General features: G+C 58.2%; 1 protein-coding gene across 3 annotated transcripts in view; it reads left to right on the forward strand.

Moving 5' to 3' along the window:
* Positions 1-2,331: 2,331 nt before the first annotated feature.
* Positions 2,332-21,546, forward strand: part of LOC123362543 (cytosolic purine 5'-nucleotidase-like) — a 39,458-nt gene continuing 20,243 nt past the window's right edge. Inside the window, exons 1-3 of one of the 3 annotated variants that reach the window (XM_045002915.1) lie at positions 8,505-8,554; positions 18,882-18,946; positions 20,753-20,826. In XM_045002915.1, the coding sequence (XP_044858850.1) occupies positions 20,808-20,826 (19 nt within the window). In that variant the 5' untranslated portion in view covers positions 8,505-8,554; positions 18,882-18,946; positions 20,753-20,807. Of the gene's footprint in view, positions 2,443-5,425; positions 5,467-8,504; positions 8,555-18,881; positions 18,947-20,752; positions 20,827-21,546 lie in introns of those variants that run through there. The other 2 variants (XM_045002913.1, XM_045002914.1) reach the window with 2 other exon arrangements.

Consider the following 21,546-nt stretch of genomic DNA (forward strand, 5'->3'; position numbering starts at 1 on the left):
CCGGAGCAGACGACCGCTCATGGCCCCTTCCAGGCCTAGGAAGAAGGGGATTAAACATTGGAGACGGGCCAGCAAAGAGCCCTCAAAGACTTGGATGGCTGGAGGAAATGCCTGAGTGCGGGAGACTTGGTCCATCTGATTAATATGTCCAGAACAGGCTAAACGTCGCCTTGATTACAGCACAGGCTACTAAAGTCACCTAATGGAGCACAGGAGAACAAGAGCCAGTGGCCGGAAGCTGAACCAAATTGAAATTAGAAATAAGGCATATGCACAGCGTCCGGAAGGAGGTGATGGATTCTCCATGGCTTTGGCCAACGCCCGGGGCCTTTCTGGAAGACACTTTAGTCATTCCCAACTTTTTCCCGGCCTTCACATTTATGAACCGAGGAGTGTGAGATGGCCAGGGGAATGCCAGGAGCATGGACTATGGTAACAGGCTTGGCTATAGCCTCTGGGAGGCCAGAGCTCTGGCGCTGATCAGAGACAGAGGGCTGTGGGGGATGGATGGCAGGGGGCTTGTGGGGATGGATGGACAGACAGAGGCCCTGGGGGATGGATGGACAGACAGAGGGCTGTGGGGGATGGACGGACAGACAGAGGGCTGCGGGGAATGGACGGACAGCCTGGGGCACCCCCATCCCATGACTCTTGGGTGCCAGTTATCCAGGCTGGCTGAGACAAAACCGTGTGTCCCTCGCAGATGCTGTTTCACATCCCCCTTAGTGACTAACCAAGGAGACCTCGGGGGGAGGGGGTGGTTACCCACATCTCCCTCCCCCTGGAGCAGACAGGAGACTGGGCTGCGGGGACTTTGGTCTGATCCAGTCTGGAGGGTCAGATATTCCTGCCCCAGTAAGGTCCTTGGCCCAGCCTCAGCGGTGCCTCCCAGGGCCAAGAACATAAGAACAGCCATACTGGGTCAGGCCAAAGATCCATCCGATCCAGCCCAGTGTCCTGTCTGCTGACAGTGGCCAATGCCAGGTGCCCCAGAGGGAGTGAGCAGAACAGGGAATCATCAAGTGATCTCTCTCCTGCCATCCATCTCCATCCTCTGACAAACAGAGGCTAGGGACGCCCTTCCTTACTCATCCTGGCTAATAGCCATTAATGGACTTAACCTCCATGAATTTATGCAGTTCTCTTTTAAACCCTGTTATAGGCCTAACCTTCACAACCTCCTCAGGCAAGGAGTTCCACAGGATGACTGTGCGCTGTGTGAAGAACTTCCTTTTATTTGTTTTAAACCTGCTGCCCATTAATTTCATTTGGTGGCCCCTAGTTCTTATATTATGGGAACAAGTAAATAACTTTCCCTTATTCACTTTCTCCACATCACTCATGATTTTATAGACCTCTATCATATCCCCCCTTAGCCTCCTCTTTTCCAAGCTGAAAAGTCCCAGCCTCTTTAATCTCTCCTCATATGGGACCTGTTCAAACCCCTAATTATTTTAGTTGCACGTCTCTGAACCTTTTCTAATGCCAAGCTCCAGATACTGTTCAAATGCTTTATGAACAGGGTCAACAAGATTTAAGTGCAACTTGCTTTAGTTAGAAACCGTCCCTCCATCTGCTCAGTGTCCCCCCTTGTGCTTCGGTCCCCCCATCACCGCTGAAAGCCCATGAGCTTCTGTTGTGTCTTATGTGATGGCTAAATTAATATCACCCCACAGCTGGATGGAAGTTTTGAGACATCGACCCGTGGGGTGTGTACAGAGGTACCCTGGCCAGTCTCCCGCCCATCTCCGGGGCTCGGGGCGCTGGGTAGGGAGTGCCGGGCTGGGGCTGCAGGGGGACCTGGGTTGGTACCATAAGGACAGGAAAACCAGAGACTACAGCAAAGCAGCCCCCGGGTGGGCATGGATGGTGGCGGCAGGGCACGGGATGGGAGGCGCCCCAGGCTAGCAGGTGGGCATGGGCTGGGGGGCATGGGCTGATGAGTGCATGTGAGATGGGTGCGGGGACATCAGGTGGGCACAGGGTGGGCAGCGGGGAGGGCAGGTGGGGGGCAGTGCCAGAGGGTGGTGAGCTTGGCTCAGGCACGGAGACTCTGGGGAGACAGGCTCATGCCGGGCACGGGGTTGGGGAGGGCACCCTAGGGACACGGGGGAGGGGCTCGGGCACGGGCTGGGGGACACTCGGGGGGAGCCGTCCCCGCTGGGACGGGACCAAGCCCCGCAGTCTCCGGCAGGAAGCCCCCTGCGAGCCCCGCGGACTGGCCGGGGCGGGGCGGCTGGCGCGGCCCGATAGCCGGGGCAGGCGATAAAAGGCTCCGCTTCCAGCCGGCCGCTCGCTCGCTCCCCTGGCCAGGGCGCACCGCAGCGCAGCGCTCATGGGCAGCCTCCGCGGGGAGCCGGACGCCGCGCTGGCCCCGCCGCAGGACGGGCCACGGAGCGCCCAGGAGCCGGGGGGCGCCCCCAAGAGGGCCTGTCAGCACCGGTAAGGGGCAGCGCGGGGCCGGGCGCCCCGAGCCGACGGGGATGGGCCGCTCCACGCCCGAGGCTCCGCTCGCCAGCTCGGGGGCAGCCCGGCAGGGGCGCCCTGGCTAACCGAGAGCCGCGCGCGGGGGTCCCGTGGGGAGGGGGGAAGGGGCTGGAGCCTGGCACCCCCCGGTGCAAAGCGCCCCCCCCCGGGGCTGGCTAGCGACTCCCCAGCAAACCTGCCCCCCCCCAGCTTCATTCAAACAAGCCTTAAAAACCAAAGGAGCAGAGCGGGGTGGCACTGCCAGGCCTGCCTGTGCCCTGCGCCCCTCCTGCCTGTGCCTGGCCCGTCTAGCTGGACTGTCTCTTGCTGTCCCTGGTACAGCCGGGCCCTGATCTCAGCTGGTCTCCAGGTGCTGCTGTAATGTCCAGGACTCTGCAAGCTGGATCTAGGTAACCCGACCTGAGCACCCAAGGGAGCGTGTGGACTGCGAGCAGTAGCTCTCTGAATGTCCTGGGGGGTGCTGCGATTGGGAGCTGTGTCTGGCTTGGGTGGGCCGGGGGTGAACTTATGCTGGGCACAACGGAGGTCACTATAGTTATCCCTGTTGTGCTGGTGGGGAAACTGAGGCCCCGTGAGGGAAAGTGACTGCATGAGGCTGTTGGCAGAGCTGGGAATAAAACCCAGGTTACCAGGGCCTCAGGCCACCTGGGCCCCAGGCCCACGCTCTCTCCACTAGGCCATGCTGCCTGCCTTGTTGCTAATGATTTTAACCTCCCTTGGCCCAGGTGTAAGTGATGACACAAGGTGCAGCGTGAGCGCATCCAGCTCGGGCTTCCAGTCAGGACAGCTCAGCGAGAACAAGTCTCTCCATTCTTTAAAGCGCCCATCACTGTGCTATCTAGGCACCAGACCGGCTGTAGAAGCCACTGTATCTAGACGCCCCCCAATCTGTGACCCACAATCTGATCTGAGGACAGAGCAGATGCTCCTGGTGCAGCTGAGCCTCCTGGGCAGAGATCTCGGAGGGGGCAGATCTTGGGAGCGGGGGTAGAGGGGCTGGAGACCGTTCCAAGAAGCGGGGGCCGAGAACAACCCAGCCTCTGGGCCCATGGACAGTTCTGTGACTGTCACCAGGGGGATCCAATCCTTCCCTCCCCAGGACTGAGCTCCCCAAGGGCATCCTGAGACACGGGGCCTGCTCCTGCTCCCGCTGAGTCACTGGGAGCTCAGCCATGGGCAGCAGCTGGTGCTGGTGGGTGCTGATCTCCCACAAATTCCCTTGGGCACCCTAGATGCCAAGGCAGCCATTGCCTGAGCCCTCTGGGGCGTCTCTGTGGTGCATGCCCCATTTCCACATCAAAAGGCGTTTTTCTGCTCTAATAATTTGTATTGTCTCACGCTGGCCTCTATCGCCCATCTTAAAGGGCCAGTGCCCATACCGTTGCCTCCTCCAGGCCAGATCTTTCTTCCTTAGGTGCCCAAGAAATCTCCCCCGCCCTCCAGGATCAAACACAGACAGCAGAAACGGTGTGTGTGTGTGTGTGTGTGTCCAAAGCACCAGAGCAAAAGGAAATGTCCTGAGGGGGCTCTAGAGGGCTCAGACAGATGCCAAAGGGTTCCACACGCCCGGCAGGGCTCACCATGGCAAGGTCTGAGGAGCTGTCAGCCTAGCAGCCCCCAGATCAGGGGCACAATGTAGGCCAGTGGCTCACCTGTGTGCCTGAGGCATGGGAGACCTGGGTTTCCATTCCCAGCTCTTCTTGGGCTGCTGCCGCTGCTCTGTGCCTCAGTTTCCCCATCTGTAAAATGGGAGTGGGGGTGCTATTCCGACCCGCTACAAGATCTGTGATTGAAAAGCACTGCATGATGGAAGTGGGGTGTGCAGAAAAGCAGGGATTCAGCCTGGTTCTGTGTGGGGCACAGTCTTTCCTCCTCATAGTGACAGCACCTCCTCCCTGGAAACAGAATTCTCCTGTTCCCCTCTGCCTCCTGACTGCATGGGAGGCTGCCTTCTCTGAGCGCAACCTGGCTTCGCTCCTCTGGGGAGTATGGGGAGGTGGGGGCTGTTTGAAAGAGGGCGATTCTCTGGGGGTTTTGCTGAAAGTTTTATGCCCCCATCTCTGCTGACAGCTACATTCTCAGCTAATAAAAAAGGACAGCAAAATCCAACCAGTAATCCTAAATATTTCTCTTCCACAGCTACCTATTGCAGCAAATCTCTGAGGGGGGGACTGAGGGGTGCAGGGGAATATAGTGAATGAAAGAGGGAAGGGGAACACACACGTGCAGGGCAGCGTAGGGAGGTGTAAGTGGGAGAGGGAATTTGGGGTGGAAACTCCAGCAGTTTTGCCCTGCGCTGGTGAAACGAAGCCTCTGGAGACGTATTTGAACTGTTCTGTGTTCTGTCTCCTTTGTGCTTGCCTGCAGCACCATGTGGGTGAATCCGGCCATTAAAAGATGTATTTAAGAAAATGGTTTAAGGTTGATGCTTCATTTTTTTCAAATCCTCCAAAATATCCCACGGTAACAGTCAGACTGGGTTTGTCGTTCAGTGTTTGTGTGTGAAACTATCAGTGAAAAATGCTGAGCGCTTCAGTGCAGGGACTGTTATTCATTGCTAGGTACAGAGCCTAGCACGGTGGGGTCTCCGTTTTAGTGGCAGCCTCTAGGGCAGGGGTGGGCAAACTACGGCCCTGTGGGCCACATCCAGCCTGCCAGCTGATTTAATCCAGCCCGCCAGCTCCTCCTGGGGAGCAGGGTCTGGGGCTTGCCCCGCTCCAGCTGGGGAGTGGGGTTGGGGGCCACTCCATGCACCGCTGCTTCCAGAACCAACAGCATGTCCTTCCTCCAGCTCCTATGTTCAGGGGCAGCCAGGGGGCTCTGCGTGCTGCCCCATCCACAGGTGCCACCCCTGCAGCTCTTATTGGCCAGGGATTGCGGCCAATGGGAGCTGCTTGTGCACAGGGCGGCACACAGAGCTGCCTGGCCATGCCAGAGCTGGAGGGGGGGACATGCTGCTGCTTCTGGGAGCTGCTTGAGGTAAGCACTGCCCAGAGCCTGCACCCCTGACCCCTTCCCGTGCCCCTGCCCCAGCTTGATCCCCCGTCCTGCCCTCTGAACCCCTCAGTCCCAGCCCGGAGCCCCCTCCTGCACCCCAAGCCCCTCATCCCCGGCCCCACCCCAGAACCTGCACCCCCAGCTGGAGCCTTCACCCCCCACTGCACCCCAACCCTCTGCCCCAGCCCGGAGCCCCCTCCTGCACCCCAAGCCCCTCATCCCCGGCCCCACCCCAGAACCTGCACCCCCAGCTGGAGCCTTCACCCCCCACTGCACCCCAACCCTCTGCCCCAGCCCGGAGCCCCCTCCTGCACCCCAAGCCCCTCATCCCCGGCCCCACCCCAGAACCTGCACCCCCAGCTGGAGCCTTCACCCCCCATTGCACCCCAACCCTCTGCCCCAGCATGGAGCCCCCTCCCACACCTTGAACTCCTCTTTTTTGGCCCCACCCCAGAGCCCTCACCCCCTCCTGAACCCCAACCCCAGTTTCGTGAGCATTCATGGCCCGCCATACGATTTCCATCCCCAGATGTGGCCCTCGGGCCAAAAAGTTTGCCCACCCCCTGCGCTAGGGGCTACAGAGAGTGAGAGGGGCATGGGTTCTTTGCAAGAAACCAGCAGCCAGGCAGGACAGTGGAGGATCATGTTACAGAGCTATGTAATAAAGCTAAGCTATGTGGAATGGCCCAGTCAGCAGGTGGGCTAATGAGACCAAATTATCCAAGGCATAAGTGATAACCAGGTCAAAGCAAAGTTATTGGGAGAGATTGAGTTAACGTGGCAAAGACTGGTGAAAAAGCGTGTCCCCCAAAGCAAAGCATTCGGGTGGAAAAGAACTGAATTGCATCTCCTTCCAAACACTTCCCAAGGCCAAAAGGCAGACCAGGGAAGGGCAGAGACCAGCTTGATTTGCAATCCATGCAGAGGAGATTGTAATGCAATGCAGAGGTCTCCAGAAGAAGCCAAGGGCTTGTGCTTGCAACAAAAGCAAACATGTTGCAAGTGCATGTTGCTCTCTGTCCATATTGCAAAGAGAGAAAATCAAAATGTGTTAATGATTGGGCAGCCGGCAGCCGGTGCGAAAGAAACGTGAGGTTCTGCAGCACGTTGGCTTGCGATGGAGGAAAGACGTGGACAAAGAATGGATTCCAAACCAGTTACTAGAACTGAGTCTTCATCTACTAACTCCTCAGTGAATGCCCTGTAGAAATAAAAACCTCAGCTAGCTGGTGGGGGGAACCTTCCCCAGCGTGTAGCTAATGGGGGATATGTTGGGATGTTTCCAGTACTGCCAATGCAAAACGGACAAAAATCATGACGCCAGCCCCCAGAAAATCCTGAGATTGTCTTAAAAATCATGAAATCGCGTGATTTTTTTCTTTGCCTTCTGGCCTTCTAGCCTTTAGCGCGTGCTTGGTTTGCATTCCCCAGCTCTTCTTTGCAGTGGCGAGAGCTGGAAATTTTTTTTTAAATGCAAGTTGAGAGTCTTGTGATTCTGGGATCAGGGGCTTTCAGACAAACACTAAAGACTGTGAGGCTGAATCCTGCATCTTCTCTGCCGGTTGGCGTGGGGGGTTGGGGTACGTAGGGGATCCTGAGCAGGCTGGGGTCTGTGCCCCTGTGCCAAGGAAATGCTGCTCTGAAGCAGCCAGTAGGCAGCCGTTTCATCACCTTGGCTTTGCTGCACTGGCCGCTGGGTGAGGCTGATAAGAGAGTTCAATGAATCACATGTCCCAGCTGTTTGCAGAGAGAGCCCTGGAGATTGCACAAGGCTCTGACGCATGATTGGGGTGCGGAGTGTCTCCCCCTGGTTTGGGGAGAGGGGTGCTGGGAGTGGGTCACGTGACCTTTGGGTTTGTTCTTTTTCCCAGTATGCGGAGGGTGGCATGGGACCCCGTCCGCAGCAGGAGCCAGGTTGGATGATCCTTGTCGAAAGGGGCACTGGCTCGGCACCTCCAAGCCCTGCCGCACTGTATCCTCAAATGCTACTGAAGCCAATGGGTGTTTCACCACCCTCTGTCCCCTCACCAGCATCTGCGGCCTTGCGTGAGCTGGCTGGGTGGGGATGAGCTTCATGGCAGGATCCTGCCTCCCTGCAATGCCCGTGGCAGCCCCCTTATGGCATAGGTGGGTGTCTCGCTGCTCAGGACTCTGAGAAGAGCGACCTCACGCACCCTGTGGTCTCACACGTCCCTCACTGGCTTTCATTGGGCTGCAGGTCCCTGTTTGCTCCTCCGGTCCCAGCGCTGCCCGCAGAGAGCCTAGCTCAGCAACAGCATCACCCTGCTTCTATGCGAGTGTTCATCCCGAGGGGTCCTGGGGCGTGCACCGCCCAGTTCAGGTCTTGTTTGGTGGGCCCCACATCAGTATTTGGCCCACAGTGAGTGATGGTTGCACTGCCGTGCCAGGGCCCCTTCTCAGGCCCAGGGAATTGCTGGGTCTCAGTGGCCAGCTCAGGCCTCGGCCTCAGGGAGAGGCTGCTGATGGGGGAGCAGGCGATCACTGGGAATTGGACAGTTTTGTGTCCTCAACCAATGGAATCCACTTTAAAAACAATGAACGTTTGTAACAATGAAATGTTTCCTTTTGTTCTGTCTGTACAGCACCTGGCGCAGTGGGGCCGCGGTGCATAACCAGGGCTTATGGGCGCTACCAGAATATAAACAATGCTAATAAGTGACAGCAAGGATAAGCCGCACCTTCCTTCTCTAACAGCCTCATTGCTTGAGCTCAAGGAGAATCTCTGGGAGCAGTTAACAGTATTGGGCCTATGCCACGTAGGCGAACAGGTTACCTTCCATTAGATGAAAGGAGATCTGCCTCTTCTTCTTCGAGTGATTGCTCCTATGCATTCCAGTTAGGTGTGCGCGCCGCGCGTGCACGGCTCTTCGGAAGATTTTTACCCTAGCAACTCCGGCGGGCCGGCTGGGCGCCCCCTGGAGTGGCGCCGCTATAGCGCAGGATATATACCCCAGCCGGCCCGTCCGCTCCTCAGTTCCTTCTTTCCGCCCGTGACGGCCGTTGGAACAGTGGAGCACAGCTCAGCTGACCTCCACTTCCCTAGCTACTCGTAGTTTTCTCTCGTTCTGTTTATAGTTGTAGTTAACTCTGTTTGTTTGTAGAATAGTATAGTGTATTTATTTTACAGGGGTTGGGGTTTATCCCCTTCCCCTCACCCGGTGCCGGGTCCGATGCCCGGTCCACAGGGTTTTCTAATGCTCGGCCCGGCCACAAGCCGCTGCTGACAAGAGATCTTCTCCTAAGTGCCTCGAGGGGTCTTACCTCACAGATAAGTGCCGCATTTGTGAGGCCCTTAATCCCTGAACAAAGGGGAGCGGGGCTTTCGTTTTAAACAGCTCCTGAGGGAGGCAGCTCTTGCTCCTCCGCTCTCGGCGCCGAGCGCTAGTTAGTTTTCACGGCACGCTCCCTCGGCACCGGACCGCCGGTGCCGCCAAGGCCTCCTGGCACCACCGTCGCTGACTCCGACGTACCCTCGGCATGGACCCCTCTCCTGGAGGATGAAGAGTTACTCCGGCCAGGCAAGAGCCGTCGAGTCCGGTGCTGGAAAGCTCCCCAGTACGGACCGTGGTCGAGCTCGCTCTGAAGCTGCGTCCGAGCCGCCTGCTCCGCAGCCGAGCGCTATGCTCCGTCGGATCGCCCGGCACTGATGTCTGCCATGGCACCGACAATATCCGCACCTTTCACTCCGGCCAGGCAAGAGCCGTCGAGTCCGGTGCTGGAAAGCTCCCCGGTATGGACCGTGGTCAAGCTCGCTATGAAGCTGCGTCCGAGCCGCCTGCTCCACAGCCGAGCGCTATGCTCCGTCGGATCGCCCGGCACCGATGTCGGCCGCGGCACCGACAATATCCGCACCGTTAACTCCGGCCAGGCAAGAGCCGTCGAGTCAGGTGCCGGAAAGCTCCCCGGTACACACCGTGGTCGAGCTCGCCCGGAAGCTGCGCCCGAGCCGCCTGCTCCGCAGTCGAGCGCGATGTTCAGCCGGATCGCCCGGCACCGATGTCTGCCGCAGCACCGACAGTATCCACACCGTTAGCTCCGGCCAGGCAAGAGCCGTCGAGTCCGGTGCTGGTAAGCTCCCCGGTACGGACCGTGGTCGAGCTCGCTAGGAAGCTGCGTCCGAGCCGCCTGCTCCGCAGCCGAGCGCTATGTTCAGTGGGATCGCCCGGCACCGATGTCTGCCGCGGCACCGTCAATGTCCGCACCATTAACTCCGGCCAGGCAAGAGCCGTCGAGTCCGGTGCCGGAAAGCTCCCCGGTACGGACCGTGGTCGAGCTCGCTATGAAGCTGCATCCGGGGTGCCAGCTATGGTCGAGCTCACTATTCCCTCCACGCCGGAGACAGTGTCCACGGCGAGGGGGCTGATTGCAACGACAGCATCTACGCTGCCTCAACCCCCGGCACCGCCGGTGGGGGTTACATAGTCGATGGGCAAGCCTGCCTTGATCAGACCACCCTACCTCGGCACCGCACAGCGGCACCGTTCAGAGTCGCGGTCCCGCAGATGTTCTCGGTCCCGTCACCGATCTAGGTCTCGGCACCGTTCTCCATGTTGGTACCAGTAGTGCTCGCGGCACCGGTCAGGATCCCGTTCGCCGGTCCGGGACACTCAGCTCCGATCAAGCCCCAGGCACCGGGACGCTAGTAGCCACTTCTGATCATCGAGTCTCGCACCCTCGGTCGACCGCCCGGCACAGCTTCGGTGGCAGGTCCCGTTCTTGGTACCGGTCTGTCTACCGGTACCGATCCCCGGTGCCGCATCGAGCAACGTCAGTTACAGACGGAGACTCTACCAAGAGCTTTCAGCTCCTCCAGGGCCATCCAGCCACGCATCAGTGTCGTCCCGTGCGGACACTTCATATGCGTAGCACTCTGTTTTCCGATGTGCCCTCCAGAGTCTTCCAGGAGACCTATCAGTGGTCATTCTGGACGCCGTGGGTGTACTACCACGCCAGAGGCGTACCGGTGATCCCATCTCGCTCCGTTCCCTCCGAGCTCTGGGTGCCAGAGGTGACAATTAGTCGTCCCCGTCCGACCGGTACAGAGCAACCCCCGGTTCGGCACCGGGCTCCCAGATCCCACCGGATCAGGAGGTTGTCCAGGAGCTCGAGCCCACACAGGACCCGCTTGTCCCGGGCCTTTCTTCTTCCTCCTCCCCAGATGAGGCGAGGGCAGGAACATACCCCTCCGGCCCTCCTCTAATCGAAATGCGACCAGCCCCTAAATCCAAAGAGGCTGGGCGTGTGGTCTTACTGGGCCGTAAGATGTACCCGGAGGGGGCCCTGCAACTTCGTGTAGCGAACCAGCAAGCCCTGCTTATCCGCTACTGTGGGTGGCGGTGGGCAAATTTACAGAGTCGGTTCTTCGGAACTCCCGTCAAGAGTTCGATGCCCTCCTGCAGCAAAGGACGGAGCTGGAGAGAGCTTCCCTCCAGGCCTCATTGGACGCAGCTGACTCCGCTGCCATGACTCTGGCCTTGGGTGTTGCCACGCGGCGCGTTTCAGGGCTCCATTTATCGAGCCTTCCCTCGCAGCTGCGGCACGCTATACAGATCTTGCCCTTCAGTGGCACAGGCCTGTTCTCTGACAACACTGGCCCTAGGCTGCAGAACCTAAAGGGCAGCAGGGTCACTTTGCTCTCTCTCTCTCTCTCTCTCTCTCTCGGCATACACATGCCGGTAATTCAGCGCCGACGTTTCCGTCCCCAACCTCCGCTCTTACCCTGCGCCTTGACAAGGTCAGGACATGGCCAGCGGGCGTGGCTTACACGGTCGTGGCCATCAATCCGCACCCCAAAGGAGCCAGAATTAGGGTCCTTCTGACCACCAATGGGGCAAAAGCCTACCCATCCTCGCCCCTCCTAAGGACCCCTCTGACGAGCGATTCCTCTGGCAAGAGGTGCGGACGCTCCTGTGAAGGAGTAGGAAGCACAGACAGTCTGTGCTTCCTACTCCTTCACACCTCTCCCCCCTCCGAGACTGAACTGAGCGGGGTCACTCCAGCCAGTGACCCGGGGAAGTTCGGACCCACCTACAACCTTATGCCGCCCGCGCCCTTTCCCCACCCTAGTACCCCTGGGGTGCACACGGGGCTGGGGCCTTCTCCCCACGTTCCAGTCTGGGGGGCTGTGATTCAGGCTCTCTCGGTTCAGAGCCCCCCTCCTGACCCTGGCCCCCCTCCGGACAGGCTCCTCGGGGCGGGGCCCGGGCCTTACAGCCATCTTCCCCCTGTCCCGGGCCTTCCTCCCCCTCTGGCAGACGTCACAGGAGCGGCAGTGCTGCCGGACATGGGCAAAGACCCCAGGCCAGTAATAGTTCTGCAGCAGCCTCTGCTGGGTACGCCAGGCTCCCGGGTGCCCTGAGGGGGACATGTCATGGGCCTGGCACAGCAGCTGGTGGCGATACTCCTGGGGTACCACCAGCTGCCTCCTGATCCCTCCTGACTCCATCTTCCCTGGGGGAGCCCATTCTCGGTACAGGAGCCCCTTCTCCCACAGGAACCTTTTCCGGCCACCTCGTCCCATGGTCTGTCCCCCCCCGAGGCTGGCCAGGTCCCCTATCCTCCGCAAGGAGGGGTCTCCCCGCACCGCAGCCTGGAACTCAGCCGCTGGGGCAGGGATGGGGATCTGCTCTCTCTCACCGGCTGGGTCTGGGGCCACAGCCTCTCTGAGCCCCGTCCCTGGGCGTTCCCTCCCCACCGGGTCAGGGTCCGGTGTCTCGGCCAAAGTACTTTCCCCGGGGTCAGGGTGCAGAGCCCTGCGTCGACCCTGACTACGGTTCACGGACAGGGTACCCTGGGTGTTACTTGGCCAGTCCTCGAGGTCCCCCCCCATTAACACCTCCGTGGGCAAATATGGGTGCACTCCCACGTCCTTGAGGCCCTCCTTGTCCCCCCACTTTAGGTGCACCCTCGCGACAGGCACCTTGAATGGGGTCCCGATCACACCCCTCAGGTTCAGGTAGGTGTTGGGCACCATCCGATCTGAGCCCACCACCTGCAGCCGGGCCAGCGTCACCTCTGCGCCCGTATCCCAGTACCCAGTGACCTCCCTCCCGTCTACCTCCAGGGGAACAAGGCACTCGCTCCGGAGGGGTAGTCCCGTGCCCACCCTGTAAACCCCAAACTCAGGGTTGGGAGCATCCAGCCCCTCGGAGGGGTCAACCCGGGGCCCCCCTCCCTCCTTCGCAGGGGGTACGCGGCCCACCCCCCTTTCGTGCGAACGCTGCCCCTCATCCGGCTGGGTCTCTACCAAGTTGACCCGGTGTGGGGTTGGTCTGCTCAGTTTGTCCCGGAGCTTGGGGCACTGGGCCCGTATGTGGCCCGGTTGGCCACATTGATAGCAGCCCATGTCTCGTGGGTCCCCTCGAGTGGGACGGCTGGACCTGACGCCAGATGCTTCCCTTTGGTGGGGGCCCTCCCTCGGCTCCTTCTGGGAGGTCCCATGGTGACTCTCTCTCTGCGTTGAGGCCGACCTGCTCCTTCGAGACGCCTCCCTGCCATCCCCCGCCCGACTGTCCATGTATTGGTCGGCCAGCCGGCCTGCATGCTGCGGGTTCTCCGGCTTCCGGTCCATCAGCCACTGCTTCAGGTCAGATGGGCACTGCTCATACAGGTGCTCCAGTACAACTAGGTCAAGCAGGTCCTCTCTAGTTTGGGCCCCGGCTGTCCACTTGCGGGCGTACCCCTGCGCCCGGTTGACCAGTTGCAGGTATGTGCCCTCCCGGGTCTTACGTTGGCCCCGGAACCTCTTCCGGTACATCTCCGGGGTCAGCCCAAACTCGCGGAGCAGGGCCTCTTTGAACAGGTTGTAGTCCCGCGCCTCCTCCCCTCTCATTCGGCTGTACACCTCCACGGCGGTGGAGTCCAGTAAGGGGGTGAGGCACCGGATCCTGTCTGCAGGGTCAACCTGGTGCAGCTCGCAGGCATTCTCAAAGGCCGTCAGGAAGGTGTCTATGTCCTCCCCCTCCTTACGCGGGGCCAGGAAGTTCGTATCGAAGCTCTTTGAAGGCTTGGGCCCCCCCTCACTCACCGCAGCCGGGGCCTCCCTGTTGTTCAGTTGGGCCATGGCCAGCTCATGTCTGCGCTGCTTCTCCCTGTCCTCGAATTCACGCTGCCTCTGCCGGTCCTCCATCTCCATCTCCTTCAGTTGTATCTCTCTCTCCAAGTCCAGCCGCCTGCGCTCCACGGAGGCCGAGCGTCGCCGGGACGACCCCAGTTGTCACGGAGTGTGGGGGACCCAGGCCCTTCACCCCCGTGCTCCCTACGATTCACCAGGACTCTCAGCCAGCCAGTAAAGCAGAAGGTTTATTTAGACGACAGGAACACAGTCCAACACAGGTCTTGCAGGCACAGATAACCAGATCCCCCCGGTTAGGTCCATCTTGGGGGGCCTCCCAGCCCCCCCCCCCGGGGATCAGAGCTCGGTCTACCTGCTCCCCTCTCTTCTCCAGCCCACTTTCGACTCCCAGTCCTCTCCGGCCCCTCCTCTCTCCTCCGCCTCCTTCCTTTGTCTGCCCTGGCCAGAGGTGTCACCTCCCCTCCCCCAGGCCAAGCTCAGCTCACAGTTGAATTCCTGCATCTTCACCTAAACCTCTGGCTCTCCCCTCCCCCGCACAGACAGTCTGTGCTTCCTACTCCTTCACAGCTCCTCCTCATCGGAGCTATACAGGAGGTACCTAAGGGCGAAGCCTATTCCCCTAAGCGAAGGGAGGTCTCAGACCTATCCTAGGCCTGCAGGAACTCAACAAGTCACGATGTAGATGAGTTCCGCATGGTACCCAGGGCGACCGTCATCCCATCCTGGGATCCCGGAGACTGGTACGCCGCCCTCGATATGAAGGGCGCGTGTTTTTCACGTTGCCATTTCTCTTCCACACAGAAGGTACCCTCGGTTTCGGGCCTACCATCGTTATTCCCAGTATACGGCCCTCCCGGTTGGCCTCTATACAGCCCAGGGGTATTCAAGGTGCATGGCTGTAGTCGCCGCCTTTCTTCGCCACCGTCTGATACACGTTCTCCGTGTCTAGACGAGTGGCTCATTCGAAGAACCCCCGGGCCCAAAGTACCAGTCATGTGGGCATCGACACGAACCTATTCCTGTGTCTAGGCCTGATGATCAATAGTAAAATCCACTCTGATTCCCATATAGGGAAGGGAATTCATTGGGGCCGTCCTGGACTCCAGACTCGCCAGAGCCTGCTTTCCTCAGCCTTGGTTTCAGGCGAGGGTAACAATTGTACAAGGTCTACGGACCTTCCCGCCAACTTGGGCTCGCTCTTGCCTCGGTTTCCTGAGTCACATGGCTGTCTACACGTTTGCAACTACACATACCAGGCTTTGCCTCTGTTCACTCCAATCGTGGCTCACCTGGGGGTGCCACCCGGGCAGAGATGGCATACTCGTGGTCGTCTCGTTTCCCCCGAGCAGCCTAGGCTCCCTCGACCGGGAGTCGGCGTCCTCCCCGGTGTATCCGGGGATGCTGTTTCATTCACCCCTCGGAGTCCCTCATGACAGACACCCCATCTCTCGGCTGGGTGCGCACCTGGTGTAGTTTCGCACTCACGGCCTTCGGTCAGCGCAAGAGCTGGCCTTACACATCAATGTCCAAGAGCTGAGAGCAGTCTGCCTTGTGTACCAGGCGATTCAGCTGGCGGATCGTCTCAGCAGATCCTTCCTGTCTCACAAGTGGTGGTTTCCTCCCGTCTTTATCTATTCCGTTTTCCAGAAGTGGGTCTTTCCCCGCATAGCCCTCCTCGCTTTCGCGAGAACGGAAAGAGAGAGAGAAATTCTCCTCGTTCCAAGGCCTCTCCCCAGGCTTGGTCTTGGAGGATTTTCCTGAGGCCATGGATCAGCCATCTGCCGTACGCTGTCCACTGTCCCCGCTGGTTCACAAGGTCCTGCTCAAACTCCGCAGGGACAGAGCGCCCCTGATCAGGTTCACTCCAGTGTAACCTGGGCAGCACTGGCACACCATGTTGCTACACCTGTCGGTAGCAACCCTCTTGGCACAGACCCCATGACGCGGAATCACGACAACCTTCACCACCCGGTCTTGTAATCCCTGCACCTCACAGCAGGACTCCTGCGTGGCTAAACCGATCCGAGTTACGTTGTTCGACCTCGGTTCTACGGGATTCTCCGGGGTGGTAGAAAATCGTCCATTCGGTTAAAGTATCTGGCCAAGTGGAAGCGTTTCTCATGCTGCTCCGAAACGCGCAATGTTTCTCCCGCCGAGCTCACGCTCCATTCCATCTGGTTCCTCAGGGCTTGGAGCGTTTATACACCCCCCCCCAGTGGGGCCCCGCCATAAACCTGGCTCTTCAATCTGGTTCTACCCAGTTTTATGACTGCCCTATTCGAGCCAATGTCAACATGCTCATTGATATAACTGTCCTGCAAGGCAGTTTCCTGTAGTCTTTCCTGCGGCCACATGAGTCTCCGAGCTTCAGACTCTCACAATAGGCCCAAGGTATACTGTGTTCCTCAAGAACAAGGGCAGTTATTACCACGTCCGACCTGCCTCCCTAAGGAGGTGTCGGCCTTTTATATCCACCAGGATATCTTCCTTCCGGTCTTCTTTCCGAAGCCACTCTCTGTGCAAGGAGAGCAACGGTTGCCCTCCTTCGACATCTGCAGGGCGTCCGCAATCTATATCTAGCGGACTGAGCCCTCTCGTAACGCCCCCAAAACCTTCATCGTACCGGCATACCGGACGAAGGGCATACCTGTCTCCTCCTAGAGGATTTCATCTTCAATGACGTTGTGCATCTGCACCTCTTCTGTTTCGGCCCATGTGCCATAGAGCCACCTTGCTGCACATTCCGCCAGGGCTCATGCTTCTCAGCGGCCTTCCTGGCTCGCATTCCCTTTCGGGGGATGTGTTGTACACCTATCTGGTCCTCGGTCCACACCTTTGCCTCATTGGTCCAGGAGTCCAGAGCTGTTGCAGCCTCTGGCTTAGCGGTTGCGTTCTGCAACATCTAACTCCGACCCCACCACCTACGTAAGGCTTGGGAATCACCTAACTGGAATGCATAGGAGCAATCACTCGAAGAAGAAAAGACGGTTACTCACCGTAGTAACTGTTGTTCTTCGAGATGTGTTGCTCCTATCCATTCCAGACCCGCCCTCCTTCCCCACTGTCGGAGTAGCCGGCAAGAAGGAACTGAGGAGCGGACGGGCCGGCTGGGGTATATATCCTGCGCTATAGCGGCGCCACTCCAGGGGGCGCCTAGCCGGCCCGCCGGAGTTGCTAGGGTAAAAATCTTCCGAAGAGCCGTGCACGCGCGGCGCGCACACCTAACTGGAATGGATAGGAGCAACACATCTCGAAGAACAACAGTTACTACGGTGAGTAACCGTCTTTTACTTACACATGCCAGTCGTCTGTCAAGCCAGCCATCAAGAGATGAATGCTGCAGCTCCTCTTCTGCACATCCAGAAGGATCATAGGCAGAGAAGAGGCGAGGTCTGTGCTCTGCGTTCCCACAGCTATGACACCAATCTGCCCAGTAAAGCAACAATTACAATTTGTAGGGTTTTAGGACCAGAGTCTGGCCTTTTGTATAACCTAGGCCAGAGAACCTTGCACAAGGAAATAACCGCCAGACTGGGTCAGACCAAGGGTCCATCTAGCCTAGTATCCTGTCTTCCGACAGTGGCCAATGCCAGGTGCCCCAGAGGGAATGAACAGAACAGGGAATCATCAAGTGATTCATTCCCTGTTGCCCAGGGGAGGGATAGCTCAGTGGTTTGAGCATTGGCCTGCTAAACCCAGGGTTGTGAGTTGAATCCTTGAGGGGCTATTTAGGGATCTGGGGCAAAAATCTGTCTGAGGATTGGTCCTGCTTTGAGCAGGGGGTTGGACTAGATACCTCCTGAGGTCCTTTCCAACCCTAATATTCTATTCCCAGCTTCTGGCAAATGGAGGTTAGGGACTTCATCCTGGCTAATAGCCAGGGGCGGCTCCAGGCACCAGCACGCCAAGCGAGCAGTAAGCAAGCCACAGGGGGTGCTCTGCCGGTCGCCGCGAGGGCGAAAGGCAGGTTGCCTTCGACGGCATGCTTGCGGAGGGTCCGCTGGTCCTGCGGCTTCGGTGGACCTCCCACAGACTGCCGCCGAATCCGCAGGACCGGGGACCTCCCGAAGGCAGCCTCCTTGCCGTGCTTGGGGTGGCAAAATACCTAGAGCCACCCCTGCTAATAGCCATTGCTGGACCTATCCTCCATGAAATCACACAATGATTCCTGCATCAAACCTATTACTTCTGTCTGAACTAGAGCATATCTTTAGACAGAGACTTCAAGTGATGGAGAATGCACCCAGGCAAATTGTTAAAAACGTGTGCTTTTTCTAGTCTGAATTAATCTAGCTTCAGTTTCCAGCACGTGAATTTCATTAGGATGTTTTCTGCTAGATTAAAGAGCCATCTGCTATCAGATCTTTTTCTCATGTAAGCACTTAGAGTGGGATTAAATCACCTCATAACCTTGCAAACTGATGGAGTGCAGTGACACTGAAAAGGACGTAGGAGTCCTGGTAGATAATCAGTTGGACTTGCGTTCTTGTTCAGAGGTACATGACCTTGCATTTGGCTATATTAAAACCAAGGTTGTTCAAAGGAGCCCATTTTATTAAGTAATCCAGTACAGTCTGTTTTCAGAGTGGTAGCTGTGTTAGTCTGTATCAGCAAAAAGAACAAGAAGTACCTGTGGCACCTTAGAGACTAACAAATTTATTTGAGCATAAGCTTTCGTGGGCTAAAACCCACTTCATGGGTATAATCTGTATAATCTGTATACAGTCTGTTTAATCTGTCCCCATCATTATTTACTGATCCACCAGTTTGTGTCCTCTGTAAACTTTACAAGCCATGATTGTCTTTTTCTGGAACATTAATAAAGATTTTGAATTGCAGTGGGCCAAGAGCAGATGCCTATGGCATCCCCATTAGACAATTTCCTATTTACAATTACTTTTGAGATCTATCAGTAAGCCAGTTTTTAATCTATTTAACATGGGCTGCGTTGGTTCTCTCCAGTGCTAAAATGTTTATATCAGAATGTCAAGTGGGACTTGGTTAAATATCTTACAAAGATAATCTATTCTACTGATAGAGTGACCTTTATCAACCAAACCTGTGAACTCGTTTAAAAAATAGAAAAGCTCACAAGACTTATTTCTCATAAACCCATGTTGATTGGCATTAATTGTGTGCCTAATCTTTATTGATTGTATCCCTTAATAAACTTTCCATGATTTTGCCAAGAATTGATGTCTGGCCATAAAAGGCATCAGCAGCGCCCACCCTGCCCTCCATGGAGCAGACATGCTCCTTTGCACTACTCACCAGCTCTCTGTCTGATCCTTTGCCCCTGCAGATCAGAGCCAAATGCGAAGTGAACACCTCCTCCACACGCCCAGGGGGAGAGGGGAAATCTGCAGAGTGAGCAGGAAGCTTCCCCCAAACCCCATTGTTTTCCATCAATGCCCAGCGCAGCTCGGCTCCTGTTGTGCTGGCGAGGAGGGTGACACGAGGGTTTGTGGCCGCTGGCTGTGCAACGCTCTTGTGGCAGCAGCCATCGAAAGCTGGGATCTGGCAACAGCTTCCAGATATGCTGCCTTGGTCGCCTCTTGCCCCTGGGCCTGTCCTCATGCAGCTGCCTCTGGGGAGGGGCGTGTCTTCTGAACACCTTGTGGTGCAGGAGGCTCTGATTTAGGGCCCCCCCTCCTTTCTCCTTAGAGTGGCCTGATTCTTGCCTCTTCACGCCATCCTGCTCCCTATGAACACGTTGGTTGATTCCCTTCAACTCTGCTGGGAGCCAGAGACCCAGCAGCTCCCAGCTCCAGGTCCACTCTGCCTGGCTACAGAGCACGAGGCTATTCCAGCCCTGGCTCGTTAGCTCAGGCTGTAGTTGCTCCTGCTGTTCCCTCCAGAGGCCCCAGGTCCATCAGCCCCCTGGCCCTGGGCTTCTCTGAGTCTCTAGGGCAGGTTCCAGCTGCCCACCCAGCTCCTTTACGCTGCCCTAAGGAAATCTGCCCCCGTGCAGCTGCTTCCCTCTACATCTCCTGGCGAGGGCAGTGGCTGGGGTGGCAGCTGCTCTAGTTGGATGTCAGGTTCCTGGTCCCTGGACCGTCCCCCTGTCCCGGGGCGCTGATGCTGGGTTTTCAAAGGGACTGAAGAGTGGAGGCTGCACCTGTCCTCTGAAGTCCATTAGCTGTTTTGGAAATCTCACGCCTCAATAACAACACCCAGCTCTTATTGCCAGCAGCAGCATTCCCACCCTACGGATGGGGAAACTGAGGCATGGGGCAGTGACAGGAGTTGCCCAAGGTCACCCAACAGGCCCATGGCAGAGCCAAGAATAATATCTAGGTCTCCTGAGCCCCAGTCTAGTGCTGTACCCGCTAGGCTAAACTGCCCAGCCCTCCTGCCAGGTGCAGGACGGGTTCCGGCCCTGGGGTTAGGTGACCCTTCTGTGGTGAGTTTGACCCTTGATGTCTCTGCTGGACTCGTTCAGTCGCTCCTCCCCAGATGATAGCTTTGGAGTGTTGCACCCTGCTGGGGTTCCCGGACACCAGCTGTGCTCCCTCTCCACAGTGCCAGTCCTGGCTCCCCCCGGCTGGTGGCTCCCCGGGCCAGCTCTTGTTCCTTCCCAAGAGCAGATCCTGTCTGTGCTGCAGGAGCTGTGGGAAGGGCTGGCTGCTCATGAGGCTAGGGGAGCCCATGGCAGCAAGCCTGTGTGCACAGGGTGCGTCTGAGTGGGGCATGGCTGTGTTACCAGCCCCAGCATCCTGGCAGGCTGTGGGCAGGTGGGTGCAGAGAGGAGACTGTCTGTTTCTGTCAGTCACCAGCAGCTAAATCGCCCTGGGCTGGAGGTGAGGGAAGGACAAATGCAGGTCCCAGCTAATATCCCTGTGATGGCAAACCCAGGGCCAGCCTGCCCGGAGCAGCGCTGGCGTGACCAGGCGCTCACCAGCATTCCCCTTCAAAGCCTCGGCCCAGCTCCCCTCCAGAGATACAGCCCAGCGGGATGGGTGGTGAACTTGGGGCAGGGGGCAGGAACATCTCTTTGGGGGTGGCAAACTGTGGTTCTCCCAGGGGCTGCTTGAACAAAGGGGGAGGGTGAGCTGGAGGGGGTGCCAGGTGGGGGGCGTTGGTATTAAAGGAGGGCAGTGCCAGCTAGAGAGCGAGAGCCCTGGGGAAGCAGGGCTGCCCCCCATTCACCCTCTGCTGTCATTTTCCTTCCAGGATCTTTGTGAACCGCAGCCTGGCTCTGGAGAAGATCAGGTGCTTTGGCTTCGATATGGACTATACGCTGGCGAGTGAGTTCTGGGCCGGGAGGAGGGGTGGGGTTCCTATAGGGCAGGGCCCACTTCTGGCCTGGCCCGTGAGGAGCTGGGTGGCACCATGGGATCCAGTCGATGGGCCCAGGAAGAATTCTGGGTAGGCACCAAGCTCACCTGCCTGGTCCGTGGTTTGGTCTGTGTGGTTCTGGCCTGTATCTGGGGTACCAACAGTTTGGCCTGGTGGCTTTACCACTGGTTTGGGGGTTCTGCTGGCTTCCCCTCGTTTGGTGCGGGGCCCAGGACTGTCTGTAGTGGCTGCCTGCTGAGCCCCCCGTCTTGTTCCCAGAAATCCAGAGTAACCTTCCCCTCGGCCCCGGCGCAGCTCTGGATTCACACCAAGTTCTGGCCATCGGCTTGGATGGGAGCAGGGGCTAGACCCTAGTTAGTTCTAAGGCTGCCGCTGGCATATACCGGCTAGCTGGCCCCATATGGGCCATGCCCCGGTGGGGATGGGGCGCGAGTGCCAGGGGCTCCCCACATTCCAAAGGCAGGTTCCATTTGCCGCCCCAGTGGGGCTCGTGCTGGTTACGCTGTCTGCAGCATACCAGTGCTGTAACCCCGCGCCCCTCCCCCGGGGTGTCCCTACAGCCTGGGGTCTTTGGGGGAGGCAGCCCTGGGCCCGATTCCCTTGGTCTGGGGGGAGGGTTCCCCCCGCCGGCTGCTGGAGCTCTGGCTTGTGCTCCTCTTCTCTTCCCT

This window comes from Mauremys mutica, chromosome 2 (genome assembly GCF_020497125.1).
Source record: "Mauremys mutica isolate MM-2020 ecotype Southern chromosome 2, ASM2049712v1, whole genome shotgun sequence".
NCBI classification, from domain to species: Eukaryota; Metazoa; Chordata; order Testudines; family Geoemydidae; genus Mauremys; species Mauremys mutica.